The sequence below is a fragment of the Pelophylax lessonae genome, assembly GCF_965119305.1.
Source record: "Pelophylax lessonae genome assembly, chromosome: 3".
NCBI classification, from domain to species: Eukaryota; Metazoa; Chordata; class Amphibia; order Anura; family Ranidae; genus Pelophylax; species Pelophylax lessonae.
The window spans coordinates 266,027,112-266,050,228 of NC_138770.1; the positions used below are offsets into that span (position 1 = coordinate 266,027,112).

The following is a 23,117-nucleotide window of genomic DNA, read 5'->3' on the forward strand; positions in this document are numbered from 1 at the left end:
CCTCACAGTTACTCTTGCTGGGCACAGGGACAGGCCCTGCTGCTAAAAATTCCATACAAATTTTGAAATCGCATGTACTTGTTATACAGGTGCAGAAAAATTGGGCCTTGGTTTTTGGTGGTGCCTGAACACCGCAACCCCTCACAGTTACTCTTGCTAGGCACAGGGACAGGCCCTGCTGCTAAAAATGCCATACAAATTTTGAAATCGCATGTACTTGTCATACAGGTGCAGAAAAATTGGGCCTTGGTTTTTGGTGGTGCCTGAACACCACAACCCCTCACAGTCACTCTTGCTGGGCACAGGGACAGGTCCTGCTGCTGAGAATTCCATACAAATTTTGAAATCGCATGTACTTGTCATGCAGGTGCAGAAAAATTGGGCCTTGGTTGTTGGTGGTGACTGAACATTGCAACCCATCGCAGTTACTCTTGCTTGGCGCAGCAACGGGCCCTACTGGTAAAAATTCCATACCAATTTGAAAGTGTTGTGTGTGTTCTTATCAGTGATCTAGTGGGGGCACTGTGCTGTCATCTGACCTGGCCAAGGTTGGGTGTCGGCTATGCATACCTGTTGGAGTGATGGGGACCTGGAAGATTAGTATCGGTAGGAACTGAAACTGAAATTGGGCCTTTGGTGTTGGTGGTGCCTGAACACCGAAACCCCTCACAGTTACTCTTGCTGTGCGCAGGAACTGTACCTGCTGGTAAGAATTCCATACAAATTTGAAATCGCATGTACTTGTCATACAGGTGCCAAAAATTGGTCCTTTGCTGATGGTGGTGCCTGAACACCATAACCAACCCCTCACAGTTACTCTTGCTGGGTGCAGGAACGGGACCTGCTGGTAAGAATTCCATACAAATTTGAAATCGCATGTACTTGTCAGACAGGTGCCAAAAATTGGGCCTTTGCTGTTGGTGGTGACTGAACACCATAACCCCTCACAGTTACTCTTGCTGGGCGCAGGAATGGGACCTGCTGGTAAGAATTCCATACAAATTTGAAATCGCATTTACTTGTCATACAGGTGCAAAAAATTGGGCCTTTGGTATTGGTGGTGCCTGAACACTGTAACCCCTCGCAGTTACTCTTGCTGGGCCCAGGGCACAGGGACAGGGCCTGCTGTTAAAAATTACATACAACATTTAAATTGTATGCACCTGTCATACAAGTGCAGAAAAATTAGGCCTTGGGGGTTGGTGGTGACCTAAACCAAAAACATTGTTGGAGGCTAGCAAAATCCAGGTTGAGGAATAGGATAGGCAGCATACACAGTCTTCAAGGGATAGCAGACCCCTAGCAAATTCAATCAGTTACATCAGCATCACGGGCTTGATAGCTGTTGTTGATCGAGGACTAATTCATTTTGATAAAAGTCAGCTGGTCAACAGAGTCTGTGGACAGTCGCACTCTTTTGTCCATCACAAAACCTCGAGCAGCACTTAACGTCCGTTCAGAAAGCACGCTGGAAGAAGGACAGGCCAGTAGCTCCATTGCATATTGAGCAAGGTTTGGCCAGTGGTCCATCCTCAAGACCCAGTAACCCAGTGGATGCTCAGCTGGAAAGGTCTCCAAGTCTCCTCTTGCACCTAGATAACCATGCACCATATGATATGCTGCCGATGGTTGCTTAAACCTAACAGCCCTGGGTGCTGCTGAGGACTAAGGAACTGTTTAAAGGCATAGGCCAGCAGGTCGCCTTCTCCACCGCTCCTCCTTTGGCTGAACGATGCCTCAGAAACACGTCCAGAGAATGTTAACCTCCCAGTGTCTGGAAAGATGGTACACAATTTTTTTTTCAAGGCCTCCTCAAGATGTTTCATCTTCTGCTCCTTCTGTGAAGGCAGGATGAGCTTTACAACTTTACCCTTGTAACGTGGATCAAGAAGGGTTGCCAACCAGTAATTATCCCTCTCCTTGATAGCACGAATCCTCGGGTCCTTTCGCAGGCTTTGTAGAATCAGGGAGCCCATTCAATGTAAGTTGGAGGAGGCATGAGCTTCTGGGTCCTCTGGGTCACTAAGTATGGCATTGTCAGGAGCAACCTCTCCCCAACCACGTACAACTCCTGGGGTTTCTGGGGAATCCAAACCATCCCTTGAAGACTGCTGTATGCTATCCTCTACATCCATGCTGCCACAATCCTCCTCCTCCTCTTCCTCCTGTGTGTTTTGTGGCCCTGCAAGAATGATATCTGCATAAAGGGGGCCTTGTGAGAAAAGGAAGTCCTCCTCTTCCTCCCGCTGTTCTGCCTCAAGTGCCCAGTCCATGATTCCACAAAGTGTGTGCTCCAGCAGGTAGACTAGAGGGATAGTGTCACTGATGCGTGCATCGTCCTGGCTCACCATCCTTGTGGCCTCCTCAAATGGTGACAGGATGGTACATGCATTCTTTATCAAAAGCCACTGGCGTGGCGAAAAAATGCCGAGCTCCCCTGACCCTGTCCTTGTACTATACTCACACAGGTACTCATTGATGGCCCTCTGCTGCGTGAGCTGCCACTGCAGCATTGCCAATGTTGAGTTCCACCTGGTGGGAATGTCACAAATGAGGCGGTTGGTGGGCAGGTTGAATTCCCATTGAATGTCAGATAAGTGAGCACTGGCATTGTACGAACAGCGGAAATGACCACAGACTTTTCTGGCCTGCCTCAGGAGATCTTGAAAGCCTGGTTATCTGGTCAAGAAATGCTGCACCACCAGATTCAGGACATGTGCCAAGCATGAAACATATGTGAATGTGTCCCTGTCGGAGGGCGGAGAGAAGGTTTGTGCCATTGTCGCATACAACCATTCCTGGCTCAAGCTGTCATGGCGTCGACCATCTTTGAGCCTGCCCCTGCACAGAGCTGACAGAATCTCTGCATTGGTGTGACTCCTATCCCCTAGACAGACCAACTGCAGCACAACATCTTTTAGCCTGACTGCTTGCGTAGTCCCTTGAACGCTTAGAGAGCACTGCTGCTTCAGAGGACAATTGAGCAGAAGAGGACATGGAGGAACAAGAAGAGGAGGAGGAGGAGGTGGTGGAGTAGCCAGATGTGGCAGAACCAGCACCAGCTTTTTGGAGGCGTGGTAGCAAAACAAGCTGCAACACTGAACCCTGTCTTGCATCCTTCCAAGCTGCCAGCAGAGTTGCCCAGTGTGCCGTGAAGGAAATGTAACGTTCCTGTCCATGCCTGCCAAGAGTCAGCAGTAATGTGCACCTTCCTGCTGACTTCCCTGTCCAACGACACAAAACACTACCTTCCACATGATGGTAGAGAGCCGGAATGGCCTTACGCGAAAATAAATGCCTTTTTGGTACCTGCCACTGTGGTACAGCACATTCCACAAATTCGTGAAAGGGAGAAGAGTCTACCAAATGATAAGGCAGCAATTGTAATGCTAGCAATTTGGCCAAGCTAGCATTAAGATGCTGAGCATGTGGATGGCTGGGACAGTATTTCTTTCTACGGTTCAGCAACTGGGGTAGTGAAATTTGCCTGCTGCTCAAATCAAGCGGTGGTATAATGCTAGCAGATTGGGTGCAAGTCTCTGTGGCACTCATTGCTATACCATCATCCCTCTGAATGCAGGTATTTGAGAAGACATGAGGTATAGTAGGTTTAGAAATCCCAGATGAGGAGCAAGGTGAAATATGCTTGTTTTTATCTTTTGGCTTTTTCAGGTGTTGTTGCCAATGGACTGGATGGCAGGTCGTCATATGCTTTGTCAAGCATGTGATGACCAAGCGGCTGGTGTTCTGGCCACGCTTGATCCGCTTCAGACAGATGTTGCAAACAGCAACTCTGCGAACTACTGCCCATGTACTAAAAAAAGCCCACACTAATGAACATTTGGAAGTTCGCAGGGTGGAGCTCTGTGCTGTGATGCAATAGGTTGGCTACACCTATGGTGGCCCCTGGAGCACATCCTGCCTAGTTGGAGTTGTGCCTCCTCCTCTTCTATCCTGTCAGGCACCCAAGTACAGTCAGTGACCTCATCATCCCCTCCCTCCTCGTCATTGGAGCAAACTTGGCAGTATGCTGCAGCTGTGGCAACAGGACTGTTAGATTCTTGTGCGTCATTGTCACCCCATCTCTCTAGGCTCACATTATTCCCTTCATCAACCTGGCAACCAACATCACAGCATTCAAATTGCAGCGCATCCTCCAGCAGCATGTCACTGACACTATGATTGAATAGTTCAGGTGACTCCTCTGTGCATGATGGTGGGGCGACAGAAGGAGTAGCTGTGGAGAAGGAGTCTGTGGAATGGGCCACTTTGGCAGCTTCGGTGGAAGGCAAACTAAAATGAGCGTGGGTGTCAGAGGACGAGGAGGATGGCGATGGCTAATTTATCCACTCCACCAACTCTTCTACATGTTGTGGCTGAATAAGACGGGCAGCTCTGGAAAAAACAGACAGGCGTGCCCAGCCTGCAGAGGATGCACCATGTCGACTGTGACCACCACTTTTCACTGTGGACACAGAGGCTGCTTGCCCTCTTTTCGTGGCCTGTGAGCGTCTGTCTCTCTTTGTCGGCCTTATATATATATATAATGCACTGCTGATTTGTACTGAACTGACCAATAGATACTCAATGGCCTGATATCTAATCAATTGCCCTATATATAGATAGAGATCAATATAGGGTATACGGAACTGACCGATAGATATTCAATTGCCTGATATCTAATCAATTGCCCTATATATAGATAGAGATCACTATAGGGTATATGGAACTGACCAATAGATTCTCAATGGCCTGATGTCTAATCAATTGCCCTATATATAGATAGAGATCGATATAGGGTATATGGAACTGACCGATAGATACTCAATGGCCTGATGTCTAATCAATTGCCCTATATATAGATAGAGATCACTATAGGGTATACGGAACTGACCGATAGATACTCAATGGCCTGATATCTAATCAATTGTCCTATATATAGATAGAGATCACCATAGGGTATACAGAACTGACCAATAGATACTCAATGGCCTGATATCTAATCATTTGACCTATATATAGATAGAGCTCAATATAGGATATACAAAACTGACCAATAGATACTCAATGGCCTGATATCTAATCAATTGCCCTGTATATAGATAGAGATCACTATAGGGTATACGGAACTGACCGATAGATTCTCAATGGCCTGATGTCTAATCAATTGCCCTATATATAGATAAAGATCGATATAGGGTATATGGAACTGACCGATAGATACTCAATGGCCTGATATCTAATCAATTGCCCTATATATATAGATAGAGATCACTATAGGGAATACGGAACTGACCGATAGATACTCAATGGCCTGATATCTAATCAATTGTCCTATATATAGATAGAGATCACCATAGGCTATACAGAACTGACCAATAGATACTCAATGGCCTGATATCTAATCATTTGCCCTATATATAGATAGAGCTCAATATAGGATATACAAAACTGAACGATAGATACTAAATGGCCTGATGTCTAATCAATTGCCCTATATATAGATAGAGATCACTATAGGATATAAGGAACTGACCGACATATACACAATGGCCTGATATCTAATCAATTGTCCTATATATAGATAGAGATCACCATAGGGTATACAGAACTTACCAATAGATAATCAATGGCCTGATATCTAATCATTTGCCCTATATATAGATAGAGCTCAATATAGGATATACAAAACTGACTGATAGATACTCAATGGCCTGATATCTAATCAATTGCCCTATATATAGATAGAGATCACTATAGGGTATACAGAACTGACCGATAGATTCTCAATGGCCTGATGTCTAATCAATTGCCCTATATATAGATAGAGATCGATATAGGGTATACGGAACTGACCGATAGATACTCAATGGCCTGATGTCTAATCAATTGCCCTATATATAGATAGAGATAACTATAGGGTATACGGAACTGACCGATAGATACTCAATGGCCTGATATCTAATTAATTGTCCTATATATAGATAGAGATCACCATTGGGTATACAGAACTGACCAATAGATACTCTATGGCCTGATATCTAATCATTTGCCCTATATATAGATAGAGCTCAATATAGGATATACGAAACTGACCGATAGATACTCAATGGCCTGATGTCTAATCAATTGCCCTATATATAGATAGAGATCACTATAGGATATAAAGAACTGACCGATAGATACACAATGGCCTGATATCTAATCAATTGCCCTATATATAGATAGACATCACTATAGGGTATACAGAACTGACCGATACTCAATGGCCTGATATCTAATCAATTGCCCTATATTTAGATAAAGATCACTATAGGGTATACAAAACTGACCGATAGATACTCAATGGCCTGATATCTAATCAATTGCCCTATATATAGATAGAGATCAATGTATGGTATATGGTATATGGTATATACTGCACTACTGAATATACTTCACTATCTGATCTCTTAACCTGTAATAAGCCCAAATCTCTCTCCCTACCTGACTCACTGCTAGCAATGTCTCAAATTAGACTACACTGCACTGTCTGATAAACTGCAAATGACTCTCCTCTCCCTGCCTCAAACATGATCCTCTCCCTGCCTGAAAAACACGATCCTCTCCCTGCCTAACTCACTGCAAGCAATGTCTCTAGACTACACAGCACTGTCTGACAAACTGCAAATGACTGTTCTCTCCCTGCCTCAATCACGTTCCTCTCCCGGTCCCAATCACTTGCTATCTCGATGCCCGCACAGTCACACTACACGCTGCAGCCTTTATATAGTGTAGGGTGTGTACTTAGCCCCTGAGCCATGATTGGCTAAAGGCAGCCTGCCTTTGTCCAATCATGGCAGAGATGATTTGATTGGCCAAAGTATGGAGGTCAGGGTGCATTCTTTGGCCAATCACATAACGCACTGCACGTGCCGCACGAGCGCAGTGCATTATGGAATGCGGGCGCTCGAATTTCCCGCGAAAAAGCACATTTGTTCGTCATTCAAAGAATAAGCGAACAGCCAATATTTGAGTCAAACGTATATTCGAGTCGAACATACGTTTGACTCAAACTCGAAGTTCATCCCTACTCTCTACTCAGAGAGCCCTGTGAACTGAGCGATTGGCGGTGTTTGATCACTCAGTTCTCAGTCTTAGAGCCAGACATGGGAGTAAGTCACACATGTGCAAGTCACAAGCAAGTCTCAAGTCTTAACCTTCAAGTCTCAAGCAAGTCCCAAGTTACTGTGGCGAAAAGCAAGCAAGTCGAGTCCCTGCTAGAAGTCAAGCAAGTCAAGTCAAGTCATTTATTTTGGTCAAGTCGCAAATCAAGTCAAAATACTGATCTACCCTAATTTTCACCTTTAAATCAGTTAAAAGTCAGTGGTCAGGAAAGGTTTTGTTTTATTTTCAACATTAACAAAACTGCTTAGTACCTTTTATCTTGCCATATTAAAGAAACACTTTGAATGCCCAAACAGCTAAAAATCCTTCGTCCGGTCATGTTTCAACACCACAGTCACTAAAAACATGTTAAGTATTTCCATTGTTAAACGGCCAGTGTCCTAAAAATCAGAACACACTGAGGTGTTTTAAGTGACTGTAGTGTCAGAAACATAACAGGCACATTAATTTTGCTTTAACACATCTTGAGAAAATGCAAATATTTAATAACTTAAAAAAAGTAAAGTCATTTCGAGTCATATGTCTCAAGTCAAAGTCAAGTCTCAAGTCATGAACACCAAGTCAAAGTCAAGTCGAGCCTTTTATTGATTTTAGTTAAGCAAGTCTCAAGTCCTCAAACTGGTGACTTAAGTCTGACTCAAGTCAAGTCATGTGACTTGAGTCCCCCACCTCTGCTTAGAGCCAGTGGAGGTCAGATGCAGCATTGGTCCAGTCCACCTAGGTAAGTATGATTCTGCAAAAATGAAAAAAAAAAACATACTTCTCTTTTAAGTTCCTGCAGAATACGGCTCACCCATAAGAATGAATAGAGCAGTGGCACAAATGCACACGAAAAAGACAGATGAGCTGGTTGGTATGTTTTCAGAAGAAAGGATGTGCAGTGGCTTGGCTGTACAGTGAAGATTGCTGGAACAGGGAAAAAGGTAAGTACTCATATTTACCATGACGCTCTGCACTCAGGGGGGTTGGGGAATTATGAAAGGACATTTTGAAAACAACTTTGGAATTTACATGAACATGTTTAAGTTCTAATGAGATTTTAGTGATACTGTATATCTACTTTATTGTTTTGCAAATGTGATTCTATTTATGAATTGTTTATCATCTACAGCACTGTATATACTTTACCTAGGTGCAGTCATGCATACTTACCCTTTGCCTGTGCTTCCTTCTTACTGGTACAGGCAGTCCCTGGGTTACAAACAAAATAGGTTCTGAAGGTTGTTCTTAAGTTGCATTTGTATGTAGGTTGGAACAGGTATATTTCTTTAAAGCGGTTGTATCCTCAAACCCCCCCCCAAAAAAAAAACAAACCCTGCATCGCATATTAGCTCATTGTGAAATATTTACCTTAGAACGAAGCCCCGACATGGTCGCCCAGACACCGTTGAGGCAGCCGACATCTTTGCTCGGCGTTTCTTCCGGGTTAGGCGGCTCCGGCACTGTGGGTGGCCGGAGCCACGATAATGTCACTCCCGCAGATGCGCGGGAGTTCACTTTCCGGCAAGGGGCCGGCATAGAGCTCTGAAGGTCCGCCAGACCTTCAGAGCGCATGCACCACTGGTGTCAGCGGCTGCATGCAGGGTGAATATCTCCTAAACCGTGCAGGTTTAGGAGATATTAATTTTACCTACAGGTAAGCCTTATAATAGGCTTACCTGGAGGTAAATGTTAAAAAGCGGAGTATGCTACCGCTTTAAGTGTAAATCCAGCCCAAAAAATACTTTTTATGTTTTTTTGAATAGCATAGGGAATGGTTAACACCCCTGTAACATTTGTTTTGCTGTTTATGTCCCTGTTCAGAATATTTAACCTCAATTTCTGTCCCTGTGTTAATTGGATTTGGAAAATTTTGAGTTGTTGTGGAAGCAAGGATTGGTGATAAATCTTCAGTGAAGACACTTTTTTTCCCATGATAACTCTTACAGGAGTGAAATTTCCTTCCTAGGGGTAGATTTCCTCTCACTTCATGTTGTCTCCCTCCATTTGTAAATATGAGTCGTATGTATGTAGGATGTTTGTAACTCGGGGACTGCCTTTACTGCCTAATGTTGTACTGTTCTTATACCTCAGTAAGGGCTCTTTCACACGGGCGGTCCGATCAGATCCGCCTGTCAGTTTTTTAGGCGGATCTGATCGGATCCTCCATGCAGCTCTATGGGGCAGCGGGTGTCAGCGGAGTTCACCTCCGCTGACACCCGCTGCCATCCGCATCCGATCCTGTGCTGAAATCTGGACGGATGGAAACCCTATTTTTCCATCCGTTCAGTAATCGGAGCGGAGCGGATCTGATGAGAGCGGACAAGCGGTCCGCTCTCCTCCGATCCCCCATAGAGGGCAGCGGGTGCTGAGACACCTCCCTCTCCGCTCTGCAAGCGGAGACAGAGCTGTCATCCGCCCGGCTCAGCGGGGATCGCGGATCGATCCCCGCTGAGCAACACGGATCCGCCTGCGGAGGCGGACCGTGTGAAAGAAGCCTTAATGTCTCTTGTTCTTTTCACACTGTTTGAAAAAAGTAGAATCTGAGATGGTTTATCCTGTTACCTCAGCAGTTGTTTAGTAAGTGTCCTTGCTAATTTTGCTAGGCATTGAAAAGAGAGAATCTATGCATCTGTGCTTGAAAACCCTTGTTTAACATTTAAATAACAAACAAGAATTATGTCAAAATCCCATCAAATATTTCCTTCAGGATAACTTTTCAATTTTAATTTATAATGTTTACGCTCTGAAAATGCGCCATCATTTCCCCTTTAATGGCTACAGAGGAGAACACTATAGTACATGTATGTTTATATAAGCCTGTTCATGAGTGAGAAACATATTTAGTGCTGCTTGCATTAAAGTATCACTAAACCCACACTATAAAAAACTATCAATAAATGTTTTATTACATGCTGTTCATACTCACTTACTATGAGACTTTTTTCGTTATTCTGCAAAAAACCTGGTTGATCCTGCTGTGCTCTATCCCTCTCTTCTGTTCAGGTCCCCAATGCCTCTAGGGAATTTACAGAGCAGTGTTGGCAGCTTTACATATGCTCAGTTTTCAGTGAGCTTTTATGCTGAGCATTTCCTCCCTATCCAATCTAAGCAGCCCATAGAGACACACATGGTGTATATACAGTGGTAAATGACAGCCCACTCTTTCCCTCCTCCTCAATGCCCACTAACCAGCTAAACACAGTAGGGGCGAGATATTGCATGTACATTGATGGAGTCTTCACCTCCCTCTCATTCTAAGACATAGGCTGGAGGGGCGTAACACTACCTGTGACTGGCAGAAATCTGCCAGCACCATGTTATTGCCAAAAATAATAAAGATTGTATTTCAAATATACATTTGTATGACAATTTAAAACAGTTGTTTTATATTAATTATTTATATTTACTCTGTATTCCAAAAGCTGTTTATTTTATTTTGAACATGTGACCATTACAAGAGGACTGGATGCTCCTCCTGCCACTGTTTCCCTGCAGACAGGCTGGGAAAGATCTGGGTGATATGACAGCTGTATCAGGCTAAGGTATTTAGATTTTTTTAAATTAAAATAATTACTGTGCCATCATACACATACAGAAACAACAGGGATAATATCAATTAAACAGTGCGTGTTTAATATTACTTTAAAGGAGTTGTCAGGCAGAAGTTTTTTTCTTTTATCCTAATGCATTAAGATAAAAAGCCTTCTGTGTGCAGCAGCCCCCCCCCCCAACATTTACCCAAGTTCCCTCTCTCTCCAGCGATGTCCAGCTGTCCAAGATTCTCCCTCCTGATTGGCTGAGACACATTGGCTGCTGTCAATCAAAGTCAGCTAGCCAACCAGGGGAGAGAGGGGGCAGGGCTAGGGCGGAGCTCCATGTCTGAATGGACACAGGGAGCTGTGACTCGGCTTGGGTGCCCCCATAGCAATCTGCTTGCTGTGGGGGCACTAAACAGGAGGGAGAGGCCAGGATCACAGAAGAGGGACCCGAGAGAGGAGGTATCCGGGCTGCTCTGTGCAAAACCCACTACAACAGAGCAACTAAGTATAGCATGTTTGTTATTTTTATGGGGAGAAAAAATGAGACTTTATAATCACTTATAGCATTCATAACATTTATAATATTTTATAGACATATAAGAACAAATGACTACAAGGAAGCAATTATAAATATTTTTATTTGTTTCAGTTATTGAAATAAAAAACAAAGTTAATACTGATATGTGCATGTTACAGTAAAATAAAAGAACATTGTTACAAAAACTTTTGATACTCAGCAGAAAACAACATATTTTGCTCTTAAGTTGAAAAAAAAAAATTAGACTATATGTATTTATCCAACCAATTGTATTTAGTTTCTAACTTGTGGTATGGGCATGGCATGTTATATACATATGTATAACAATTAAACATAGGGAGAGCAACAAAATATTAGACCTTGTGTACCAGTATGTTAATGGATGGTGTTATACATGTAATATAATGTATATCTATTTGCCAAAAGAAGACTCAGAGAGCAGTATGGTACACAAGATTCTTTGTTCTCTAAATTACTGGGCCTCTGGCACGAAAACAAGTGATGCATGTGGTAACAGTCTAAAAGTACTTCTCTTTTCTAAATGGTTCAAAGAAATAACAGCTGCAATGTGATTGGTTGCTAAGGGTCACAAGTTCACTTTTCTGTCTTCTCATTTTTATACATGAGTTCCATTGAACTCCTAAAATTTGGCTCTGTAGAAGCATCATTGGCCTGTGATTGGCCATTCACCACGATCTGTGATCGGCCGTGTCCAAGGGACACGGCCGACACAGATTCTCCCTGATGCGCGCTCGCGGGAGCGCGCGGGGGGCGTGTCACTGGGAGGCCGTTTAAAAACGGCCTCCCGAAAATTCAAGTCTGAGCTGCAGCCGTATATAGGCTGTAGCGCGGATGGGAGCAGGTTAAATACATTTTGTTATAAATAATTTTTTGAGCCCTTCATAAATTCAATATTCAGGATATATACATATATATGAAAAAAAATATATATTAAAGATTTCTAACCCCCGCAAAAGAATAATACGCTTAGTGCAAAAGGATGATGCTGCACTTATATATTCCGGACACAAGGAAAAGCTAAAAATAACTACAGTACTTCAAAAGAGCGCAAAACTGATATTTTTGTTTTAAATAGAAGCAGAAAGGTTAACTCAATATTTTATTGTTTATATATATATATATATATATATATATATATATATATATATATATATATACAGTATATACTGCTCAAAGAAGATGAAAGGAACACTTTTTAATCAGAGTATAGCATCAAGTCAATTAAATTCCTGGGATATTGATCTGGTCAGTTAAAGCGGAGTTCCACCCAAAAGTGGAACTTCTGCTTTAATTACTCCTGACCCCCTAACATACCACATTTGGCATGTCATTTTTTTTTGGGGGGGGGGAGCGGGTACCTAGTTTTGACAGGTACCCGCTCCCACTTCCCCTCGGACCATCTAGAGTGGAAGTTCTCCTCTCCGCCTCCCTCCCTGCAACCTTTTTGGACACGTTAGAGGTCCCAGAAGATTGCTCGGCCATTCAGGAAGTGCAGTGAGCACCCAGGTGTGAAGCCACAAGCTGTCACAGCTGGTTGCCCACACTAGTGATGCCGGCGCCGCCGAGAGCAGAGGAAGAGGAGCAAGGGTTCGGGCGGCCGCATCGCTGGACCATGGGACAGGTGAGACTGTGTTTATTAAAAGTCAGCAGCTACACTTTTTGTAGCTGCTGACTTTTAATAAACACAGAAACAACTGAAACTCCACTTTAAGTATTAAATGAGGCTGTTAATCAGTTTCAGCTGCTTTGGTGTTAATGAAATTAGCAACAGGTGCACTAGATGGGCAACAAAAAAAAGACCTCAAAAACAGGAAAAGTTTTAAAGGTGGAGGCCAATGACAATTTTTTCCCTACTCATCTTTTCTGACTGTTTATCACTAGTTTTACATTTGGCTAGAGTCAGTGCCACTACTGGTAGCATGAGGCAATACCTGGACCCTATAGAGATTGCACAGGCAGTCCAACTCCTATAGGATGGCACATCAATACATGCCATTGCCAGAAGGTTTGCTGTGTCTCCCAGCACAGTCTCAAGAGGAGATTCCAGGAGACAGGCAGTTACTCTAGGAGAGCTGGACAGGGCCGTAGAAGTTCCTTAATCCATCAGCAGGACCAGTATCTGCTCCTTTATGCATGGAGGAACAGGATGACTACTTCCAGAGCCCTACAAAATTACCTCCAGCCGGTCTCTGGTCAAACAATCAGAAACAGACTTCATGAGGGTGACCGAAGGGTCTAAAGTCCTTTAGGGGACCCTGTGCTCACTGCCCAGCACTGTGGAGCTCGATTGGCATTTTCCATTAAACACCAGAATTGGCAGGTCCACCACTGGCGCCCTGTGCTTCTTACGGATGAGAGCAGCTTCACCCTGACTACATGTGACAGACGTAAAAGGGTCTGAAGAAGCTGCAGAGAAAATAATGCTTCCTATAACATCGTTCAGCTTGACCGGTTTGGTGGTGGATCAGTGATGGTCTTGGGAGGCATATCCGTGGAGGGGTGCACAGACCTCTATAGGCTAGACAATGGCACCCTGACTGCCATTAGGTATTGGGATGAAATCCTTGGACCCATTGTCAGACCCTACACTGGTGCAGTGGGTCCTGGGTTCCTCCTGGTGCACGACAATGCCTGGCCTCATGTGGCAAGAGTATGCATCTAGTTCCTGGAGGATGATAGAATTGATACCATTGAATGGCCCCCAGGCTCGCCTGACCCAAATCCAATAGAACACCTCTGGGACATTATGTTTCCGTCCATCAGACGCCACCAGGTTGCACCTCAGTCTATTCAGGAGCTCAGTGATACCCTGGTCAAGATATGGGAGGAAAAACCCCAGGACACTATACATTGTCTCATTAGAAGCATGCCCGGACATTGTCAGGCATGCATACAAGCACGTGGAGGGCATCAATTTTTCACTTTAATTTTCGGATGGGGGGGGGGGGGGGGCTTTGAAATCAGCCCTCTGTAGGTTGATAAGTTTCATTTCTATCAAATGATGTGGCATGCTTTTGTTCCTAATACATTACCTAGTCCATATCAGTAGAGATATCCAGCAGTATATTTTCTCCCCATTGAGATCTGATGTGTTTTCAAAGTGTTCTTTAATTTTTTTGAGCAGTGTGTATATATATATATATATATATATATATATATATATACACATATACTTTATATATATATATATATATATATAGTTGAAAGCAAAATTGACCAGTTTGTCAATTGTTTGCCTTCACATTCAAGTTATCCAGTGAAGTAGATATCATATTGGACAGTTATTGAACACAAAAGGCCTTATGTATTAATGTATTATTACTAAGAACTGGAGTTCCTTCTACTAATCCACCAGTTACCATCAGACCCTGAAAGTTTAAACTGTGTAGAAATTACTCCAGTTCGTAGTAACAGTACATTGACACATTTTGCACAAAATGCCTATTGAATTGATTCAAAATGTACAACAATCCTGTTAACTGGCAGATATCAATCAGCCAATTGATCAGTAATTAAAGAAATTGATCACATAGAATTTATCAGCTGGTGCTGTGGCAGCTAGGGGCCCAGCCTGAGATTGAGCGCACACAGTCAGATACTTGGCTTGGAACAGAAGAAAGGTTCCAGGTTTGTTTTACATGATGTATCTTCATAAAAGTCTTCTCTACCACATAGTGCAGCATGTAGGAAGTGACTCCGTAGCACATGGTATAGAAAGTATCACAAAAGAAGCCTAGTTCTGCACTAACATAGTCCCTGGGATGAACAATAATTACTTGCTACAATACTTGTTATTACAAAGAGTAATCTAATGTCTATTTGTATCATGGACTAAAAAATATACTGTTAAAATACAAACAAGTAAATGTAACTCCTGATAAAATACATTTGTTCCAGGCTATTGCTAAGTAAGTTTTAAAAAAAAGGGGGGTAAAAAATTAGCGCAGATGAGTTTTGGTTCATTCAATATAGAAAATAAGTCTTCTATAACAATATGACTGATCTTTTTGTCTATAAAATATTTTTATTTGGTGGCACAGAATATTCCAGATCACCATTGATGGATGTGTTTCCTTTTAAACCGCTCACTATAAATTATAACCAGTGGCACAAATGTATGCCTATGGTTTAGGATAAATGTTTGTTCAGTGGAGCATATAGAATTCTATCCATACTGTGTACTGAACAACTATGACTTTAGCGTATGACAAGGATATATATATATATATATATATATATATATATATATATACAAAGAATAGACTTTAAGCCTGGGTTCACACATATGCGATGTCAGGCATTGCATGTGATATGCACCACCATACTGTGCAGATCACATGCGATGTCTGTCCAAATAAGCCTGAGATTGAGCCCAGTAGTATGGCTGAACTCGCATTGGATTCGCATGAAAAAGGTGCATGGGCCTTTTTTCCCCCTGCACTGTGAACAGCACCCATGCGGTCCGATTCCTATCCGAATTCACAGTTCGCACGGCGATCTAAGAACCGATCTGGTGGTGTCATTAACTTTTTATTGACACCCTCAGTCATTCGCAGAGGGCAGGGTGAACTGCCTGTGGGGGAGATGCGATGCGGAAACCCTCGCATTATAATTACGCTGGTTCCCGCATCGCATATGTGTGAATCCAGGCTAAAGGGTATGTAACAGACTGGATCAAACATTGTAAACAATAAGCTACAGAAGTTGATTTTTGATCATCATCCAAATAAAATAAGAAGGGCTCTTTTACATCCCCACTGTAAGTGCAGTGTATATACCATTGATAATCTTTATTTTTTAAAGCAGATCTTCACTGCATCTGAGCACCACAAACCAAAAACACTATTTAACTAATTTATAATATTCAAAGCAAACCCTCTCATCCATCCATGTCGCCGTGCTTTATTATGTTGAGAAATCACTTTGAAAAATTACCCCCTAGCATTTCTGCCTCTGGCCATCTGCCTTTAGCTCAAGCATGCATGCAGGAGGGTGTGCTTAGCTGAGAAAACCGCTTCTCCTCTCCTCTTCTCCTAAAGACTACTGAGATGTATGACATAGTTTGCCTTGACAAGAAATTAGGAAGTACCAAAAGAAATGTAAAAAAAAAGTATAAAAAAAAGTAAATATGATATACTTTCCTATCTATTTACTAATGCTAGCAAATAATCAATGTTGATTGGGAGAATAAAGTTTCACTTTAAAGTTTCCTGGGTTCAGCCTTCAAATTGGCTGCGTGACTATAAGTGAGAGATCTTTTCTATGAGTTGAGTATAATAGATGCATTTCTGTTATTATACTACATTGAAATTAGAATAGTTTCTCTTTCTTGCAATATGTAAAAAACACAGAGTAGTCAAGCTTCCTCACACGTGGATGATTGGTGTGTAGTTGATCTTTCTAAAGAGATATTTACAAAGCAAAACAAAAACATGAAATCTAAAGTTTAGTCCCGGTTCACACTTATGCGATGCGGGAAGGCTTCGAATTCGCAGCCTGTTCCTGCATCGCAAACGCACCCCTGGCAGTTCACACTGCCATATGCGATACGCTGGGGGTGTCAATGTAATCTTAACGACACCCCCAGTTTGATAGCATATCGCAGTGCGATCTTGCAGTTCGCACAGGATCGGATCGCACAAGTGTGAACCACTGTGCGATCCGATCCTGATGCGGCTGCAAAAAAGGGTCCTGTGCGTCTTTGCTGCGGGTGCGGTGCGAATTTAGCCATACAAAGTGTATGGCTAAACTCGCACCGCACAGCCGATCGCATGTATGAAGGAGCAGTGCGCTCCGACATTACATGCGATCGCCGCAGCCGCATCAGTGTGAACCGGCACTTAGACAATACAAATGTGAATGTACTCCACTTGGACTGTTACTTGCTAGCAAAGCAGTATACAGAAAAAGATTCACAAAATGATTTACTGAAGGGTTATTAGGGCATTTATGGTTTTGTGTATATGTTAATATTTTTTTTTTTTTTTATGATCACAACTAAAAACATTATTAAGGCCTGTGACAACAGGATTTGGGCTTGTGTCAATGACATCAGGTTGACACCAGATTGAGACACTCAGAATTAATTGACAGGCACTTTTGACCTGCATCATTCATACCTGCATTTAATCAGCTTTAAACAGTTTTGATTTGTTTGGGAATGAAAAACCCACTTAAAGGCTAATTGTACTTTTTACAAAAAAATTATTAAATGCACATATACAGTATTTTCAGGAAAAGGTATGCATTTATTTATTTGCACAGGATCCATGATCAAGTGCAATGCCAGGCTCCTACCACCTCTTCCCACAGCTCTCTGGTCGTACAGGGGTACAGACTTTAGTTGGGGAGCTGGAGGAAGGGTCAAGGGACTACGAGTGCTGTGAGTACCGCACTTGTGTTCCATTGAGAACTACAAGTCTGTCTGCTGCAGTGGCATCCCAGTGAATGAATGACACGGCAATTCAGGTGAAGCTGGTTTCAGTAGTGACAGCTGCTGAGGGGAAGAGGAACCCCTGCATGCTGTCATAGGGAGGGGCTGTAGGGGGGGCTTTTGCACCATGTTACATTATACACCCTAATTACAAATGTAACGTGATGCAAAATATAGAGTTAGCCTTTAAAGTGAATAAAAGCCCATCAAGACAGGCCCTTAATCAGGTTATTATTCAAGGTTGAAATGAATATTATATAGTCTTTTATCTAACCAGCAGGTCAAGCCCTAGGTCTTTTTCTCATGCACTACTTAGAGTGAACATTTCTCCCCTCTTCACTAAAATTCATATCAGCGTACAACTCTGCATGCTATGCAATATATTCATTAGTTAAACATACATCTTTTTGCTTTTACTTAAATTTACTGTTTTCCCACTTCCTGGTTGAGTGAGGCACTGGTGATGTAGCCCTTGTCTCACAGATGCATCCTAAGTAGGCTACATGATCAGCGCCTCCCCCCTCAGATAATGTACACTGTCCAATTTTCTAGGCAGAGTTTCAGGAAGTAAAGAGAGATGGCGTCATATGCCCTTGATGAAAATGGCCACTGTGAGAACAATTGGGAGGGAAAGAAAAATAAGGTATGCAAAATAATAAAAAGCCTGCAATGATCTGTATGTATCTGTTTGTGGGTTGACATCACTAAACATTCTAAAGGTGCTTTTGTTGTAATTTATAAGATAAAGGTTAAGTCCCTCTTTAACACAGTAATGTAAAAAGCCTGTTTACATAGTTCAGGATGAAATTTCAATCAGAATGAATTGGAATAGCTAAAAGGGAGGTTACTACTGCTGTGCTCTATTCAGCAAACCATAGTGCTCTGCTAATCCCTATGTAATATTAAAAGTTTATTTTGTAAACAAGGAATAAAACAAAATTGGATAAAAATATTTTTAAAAATAATCCTAAATAGTATTATATTGACCCAAAAAAGTATGCAGATCAGGAAAGTCAGAGAAAAGTGAAGCATCCTTATCTGCACACTTATTCCAGGTAAATTACTAAACATATTGACACGATAGAGTCAGTATAAGAGTCAGGCAACTAGCATTGTCAGAAGGACAAATCATAAATGGCAGCCTCCATGTTTTTCCTCGTGATGGGTTTACTTTAAAGGATAAGTTCACCTTTTTTTTTTCTAAATTCCAGCTCTCCTATGTATCAATACAGCATTAATGTACTTATTTTGCAAAAATTAAACAGCTTTCTTATAACTCTACACCGGCCTACCTAACTCAACATAGCTGTTTAAACACACTGCTCGATCACTTCTGTCCCACTTCCTGGTCAGACTTTAGGTCATGACACAGGACTGAGTTGACCGGCCGAGGGTAGATGAAGCAGGGTGTATGCTAATAAGATCAGCTGGTCAACTACTTGTGGTATTGACCTAAAGTGGTGTGGCTTGACCTAAAGTCTGACCAGGAAGTATGGCAGAAGTAATCGATCGAGCAGTGTGTTTAAACAGCTATGAAGAGAGTTAGGTAAGCTGGTGTAGAATTAATGGAAAGATGTTTTATTTTTGCAAAGTAAATACATTAATGCTATATTGGTAAATAGGGGAGCTGCAATTTAGCCTTTAATCTCATGTTGGGACTCACAGATGATTAAAGTTGTTTGCCTATTATCAGAAAGTAAAAGCCACTGCAATCACAAAGACCATTTTTGCTAAAATAGTGCAAGCACCAATATTGTCTAGTATACAAAATAACCCAACAGAAACCAGTTTGCATTTGTTTTACGAGATTACCCTGTTCATAGGTCATATCTGCTTGGTTGATGTGTTTCACAAAATGCCAATATTCTTAGTATACCCACATAGCCTCATATGGTACATGTATGCCCTTTAAACTCAGAGTTTTACTATTAGTGTATATGAAATATAAGTTATTCTTAAACGTAATAAGAACAAAACATAACCCTACTATATGGTATCTTTGTGAATCACCATCAGTCTGAATCATGAAGGCCTCAGTTACACCAGTGCACTGTGCAGTTTCTTTTAATGTACAGGAACGCACACAGGAAATGTAACATAGATCCAATTTAACGCAGCATTCCTGTTATCAATACCACACTATACCCCTCCCAAAGTGTCTGAGCTGCTGAAATATCGAACTGCATCTCTGAATGACTTCAGTCATATAATAGAACTATACTGAAACGAGACAGTACTTACTGCTTATTCACTGCCTGCAGGTTCTCAAAGGAGACTTTCACTAAGCGCACCAACGTTCTTAAAGGGACCCATCTGCAGTCAGCCAGAATGACCATATTAGAAACTGCCTCTCCCATTACTATTGCTACATCCCATTATTCTCTTTAAGTATTCTGTCATTTTCATATGGGCTGGGCCAATGCAGTCAGCTTAGATCTAGCATAGCTGCCATTAGTGCATGTTAGCAGTAAAGCCGCATTTATTAGTAGTTCAACTCTATTTACTGCTGCACTTCAGGCAGAGTTGTTACTGTTTATACTGATCTGGAGGTCAAATTCAAATGGTGCTTTATATTCTGCCAGTGATTACCCTGAATGTCAGTCAATGTTAATACTATGGTCAGTTTATTTTGTGTTTACCTGGTTACCCATTTACTTAATTCACAATACATTGAGTTACCTTTTACTATCTTATAGAACATCATTGCAGAGTGTCAGGCACTGCCGCAGTGGGTTTTGTGATGCTATACAGGCCTTCACCCAACCAGGTAGGTCAGAGAGGTTGAGGTTTCTGAGAAGTTCAAGGCCAAGAACAAGAGGACTCATTCTATCCAGTGGCTCCTACGAAAGTAGCGCTACATATAAAATATATAAAACATGAATATCTATGTTTTACCAAAAGAGGTTCAGCATTACAAAAATAAGTATCTTATAAAAAAAAAAATTGCCCATTGTTTACCCTGTTTGACATAACAGTCTGTGAAATGTAATCAATGTCAACGTCCCATTTATACATCTTATTAGTTCAAGCCTCTGAACTTGTTCCCAGGTACTCCATCTCTGTGGATTTCTTTCCTCCATGTTTTTTCTTGCGGAACTCAGCAGATATTTCTTCAAAGGACTTCCCTTTTGTTTCTGGCACTTTGAAGTATGTAAAAGTGGTGAAACCCAACAGGAGTACTGCAAATATAATAAACACATAGGGCCCACAGGCTTCCTAAAAAGAAAAGCAAAACAACTCTTTAAAAATGAAGTTTATGTTAGTTGTAGCATACAGATATACAAATTAAAGCTAAAAACACCAATCTTTTTAAGAGTCCTTTTTTTTCCCCCATAGTTTACAGCTTGAACATGAAAATGTAGTTTTATTTATTTATTTATAAAGAATTGTTGAGAACTAGTGGTGGCACTAGATTTCCAGTGACAGCACTGTACTTCAGGTTATAGAGTAGCACCTTTCTTTATGAGCGACATTGTGAGCATTGCCCCGCCCCCTGTGCCCCTCCATCACTGATGACCATGATAATAAAAGAAAAGCAGTCAAAGCAACTTCTGATGCAGCTCCTTCACTCCAGGGTGTTGTGAATATATTCACATTTGTAAATACATTTTGTTTGTCTAATGCTTGCTTAAGATTGGCTGGTGATGCAGACCTATCAGATCAAACATTATGCAGTCAGACCCAAAAGCCAATCACCAGAAGCTGCCCTCAGTGAAGTATTTGAAAGTATCATCTAGGGTAGTATTGGGGGGAAAGAGCAGACAATGACTAGTACACATCCTCCCCCTTCAGGACAAGCATAGCATAACTTCAACACTGATATCTGGAGATCATGTGACCATCCTTGCTCTACATAGCCCCTTGATGAAATCCTCAGCTAACCCTAATTTGTACTGGCACATGCATTATGTAGCCTTTTTTTACTTCAATGGGGAACTTATAAACTAGAATGGCCTCTTTAGATGCATAGTTTATTTTTACCAAAAAAGTGCCTATGCAGGTAAGTGGTGTCTGGGCTCAGACTGTGCAGCTTAATAACAAACTGCGCAACTTTTACTAAAGTTGGATAATACTCTTTGTACTGTATATGGTAGGTCTAGTTCATTTACATACCTTCTGAAGTCTGAATGCAAAACTCCCAGAGATTTTATCATCCTGTCCTGCCTTATTGCTAGGATGCTGCTAAGGGACTCCCAGCTGCTACTGTTTACCCCCACCATCACAGGAGTAAGCTCTCAAATGCTGATCTCAGAGCTATTGCATCAGGGTAGAGAAAGTGCATGTGATGGTGAATAATAACAGTTGGGAGACTCTTGAGTGGCGCCGCCCCCCCCCCCCCCTATCTGTGGCCAAAAAAAAAAAGATTAAAAAAAATTCCATTTTCAGCGCCCACTAGGGGTGCCGGACCTAGTGGTGGGTATGGGGGGGGGGTTTGCCCCCCACGTGAGGCAGGCAGAGGCACCGATTGGCGTCATCGGGGCACAGAGCAATGCGCCACGACACCCCCCACTTTCCTGATGTCCTGGCTGTGATTGGTCCAGACTCCAGTCTGGACCAATCACACAGGAGGACATCCCGGGACCTGGTGACGTGACGCGTCCCGGCATCACGTGACCACCTTCCCGCCCGCCGGTGCCGTCGGACTGGAAGACTGCGAGAGAGCCACGTGTGAGGAGGATTGGATTCAGAGTCAGACAGTGCAGAAGAAGAATCGTGATGACTGAAGACCGAGTCCAGTGGGAGCAGTGAGTGAGTCAAATCTCCGCTTCTTTGCAACACAGAGTCCAGATTCAGTACGCAGCGGCAGGTCACCATCCGGTCTGTCCGTGAGTGAGGTAAGTTCGGGATGCCTTGGGGGGGGGGGTCCGCCCGGCCAACACACTGTCTGTCATCATCATCATCATGTCACTGACACACTGACACTCACTGTCAGCTTTGAAGGGGGCACGCACGCACACTGGTCTCTGCATTGATGGGGGGGCTGGGGGGGGGGCACGGCAGACAAGCTGGTGGACTCACTGACTGCATTGCCATTGATAATGGGGGGCACGGCAAGCTGGTGGTCAGGTCACTGCATTGATGATGGGGGGGCACAGCAAGCTGGTGGTCAGGTCACTGCATTGATGATAGGGAGCACAGCAAGCTGGTGGTCAGGTCACTGCATTGATGATGGGGGGCACGGCAAGCTGGTGGTCAAGTCACTGCATTGATGATGGGGGGCACGGCATGCTGGTGGTCAGTTCACTGCATTGATGATAGTGGGCACGGCAAGCTGGTGATCAGGTCACTGCATTGATGATAGTGGGCACGGCAAGCTGGTGGTCAGGTCACTGCATTGATGATGGGGGGCACGGCAAGCTGGTGGTCACTGCATTGATGATGGGGACAAGGCAAGCTGGTGGTTACTGCATTGATGATGGGGACAAGGCAAGCTGGT

General features: G+C 42.7%; 1 protein-coding gene across 1 annotated transcript in view; it reads right to left on the minus strand.

Annotated features, from left to right (window-relative positions):
- Positions 1–20,557: 20,557 nt before the first annotated feature.
- Positions 20,558–23,117, minus strand: part of SLC2A2 (solute carrier family 2 member 2) — a 126,001-nt gene continuing 123,441 nt past the window's right edge. The window contains exon 11 of the mRNA XM_082252566.1: positions 20,558–20,896. Coding sequence (XP_082108692.1) covers positions 20,705–20,896 — 192 coding nt within the window. The 3' untranslated portion in view covers positions 20,558–20,704. The remainder of the gene's footprint in view (positions 20,897–23,117) is intronic.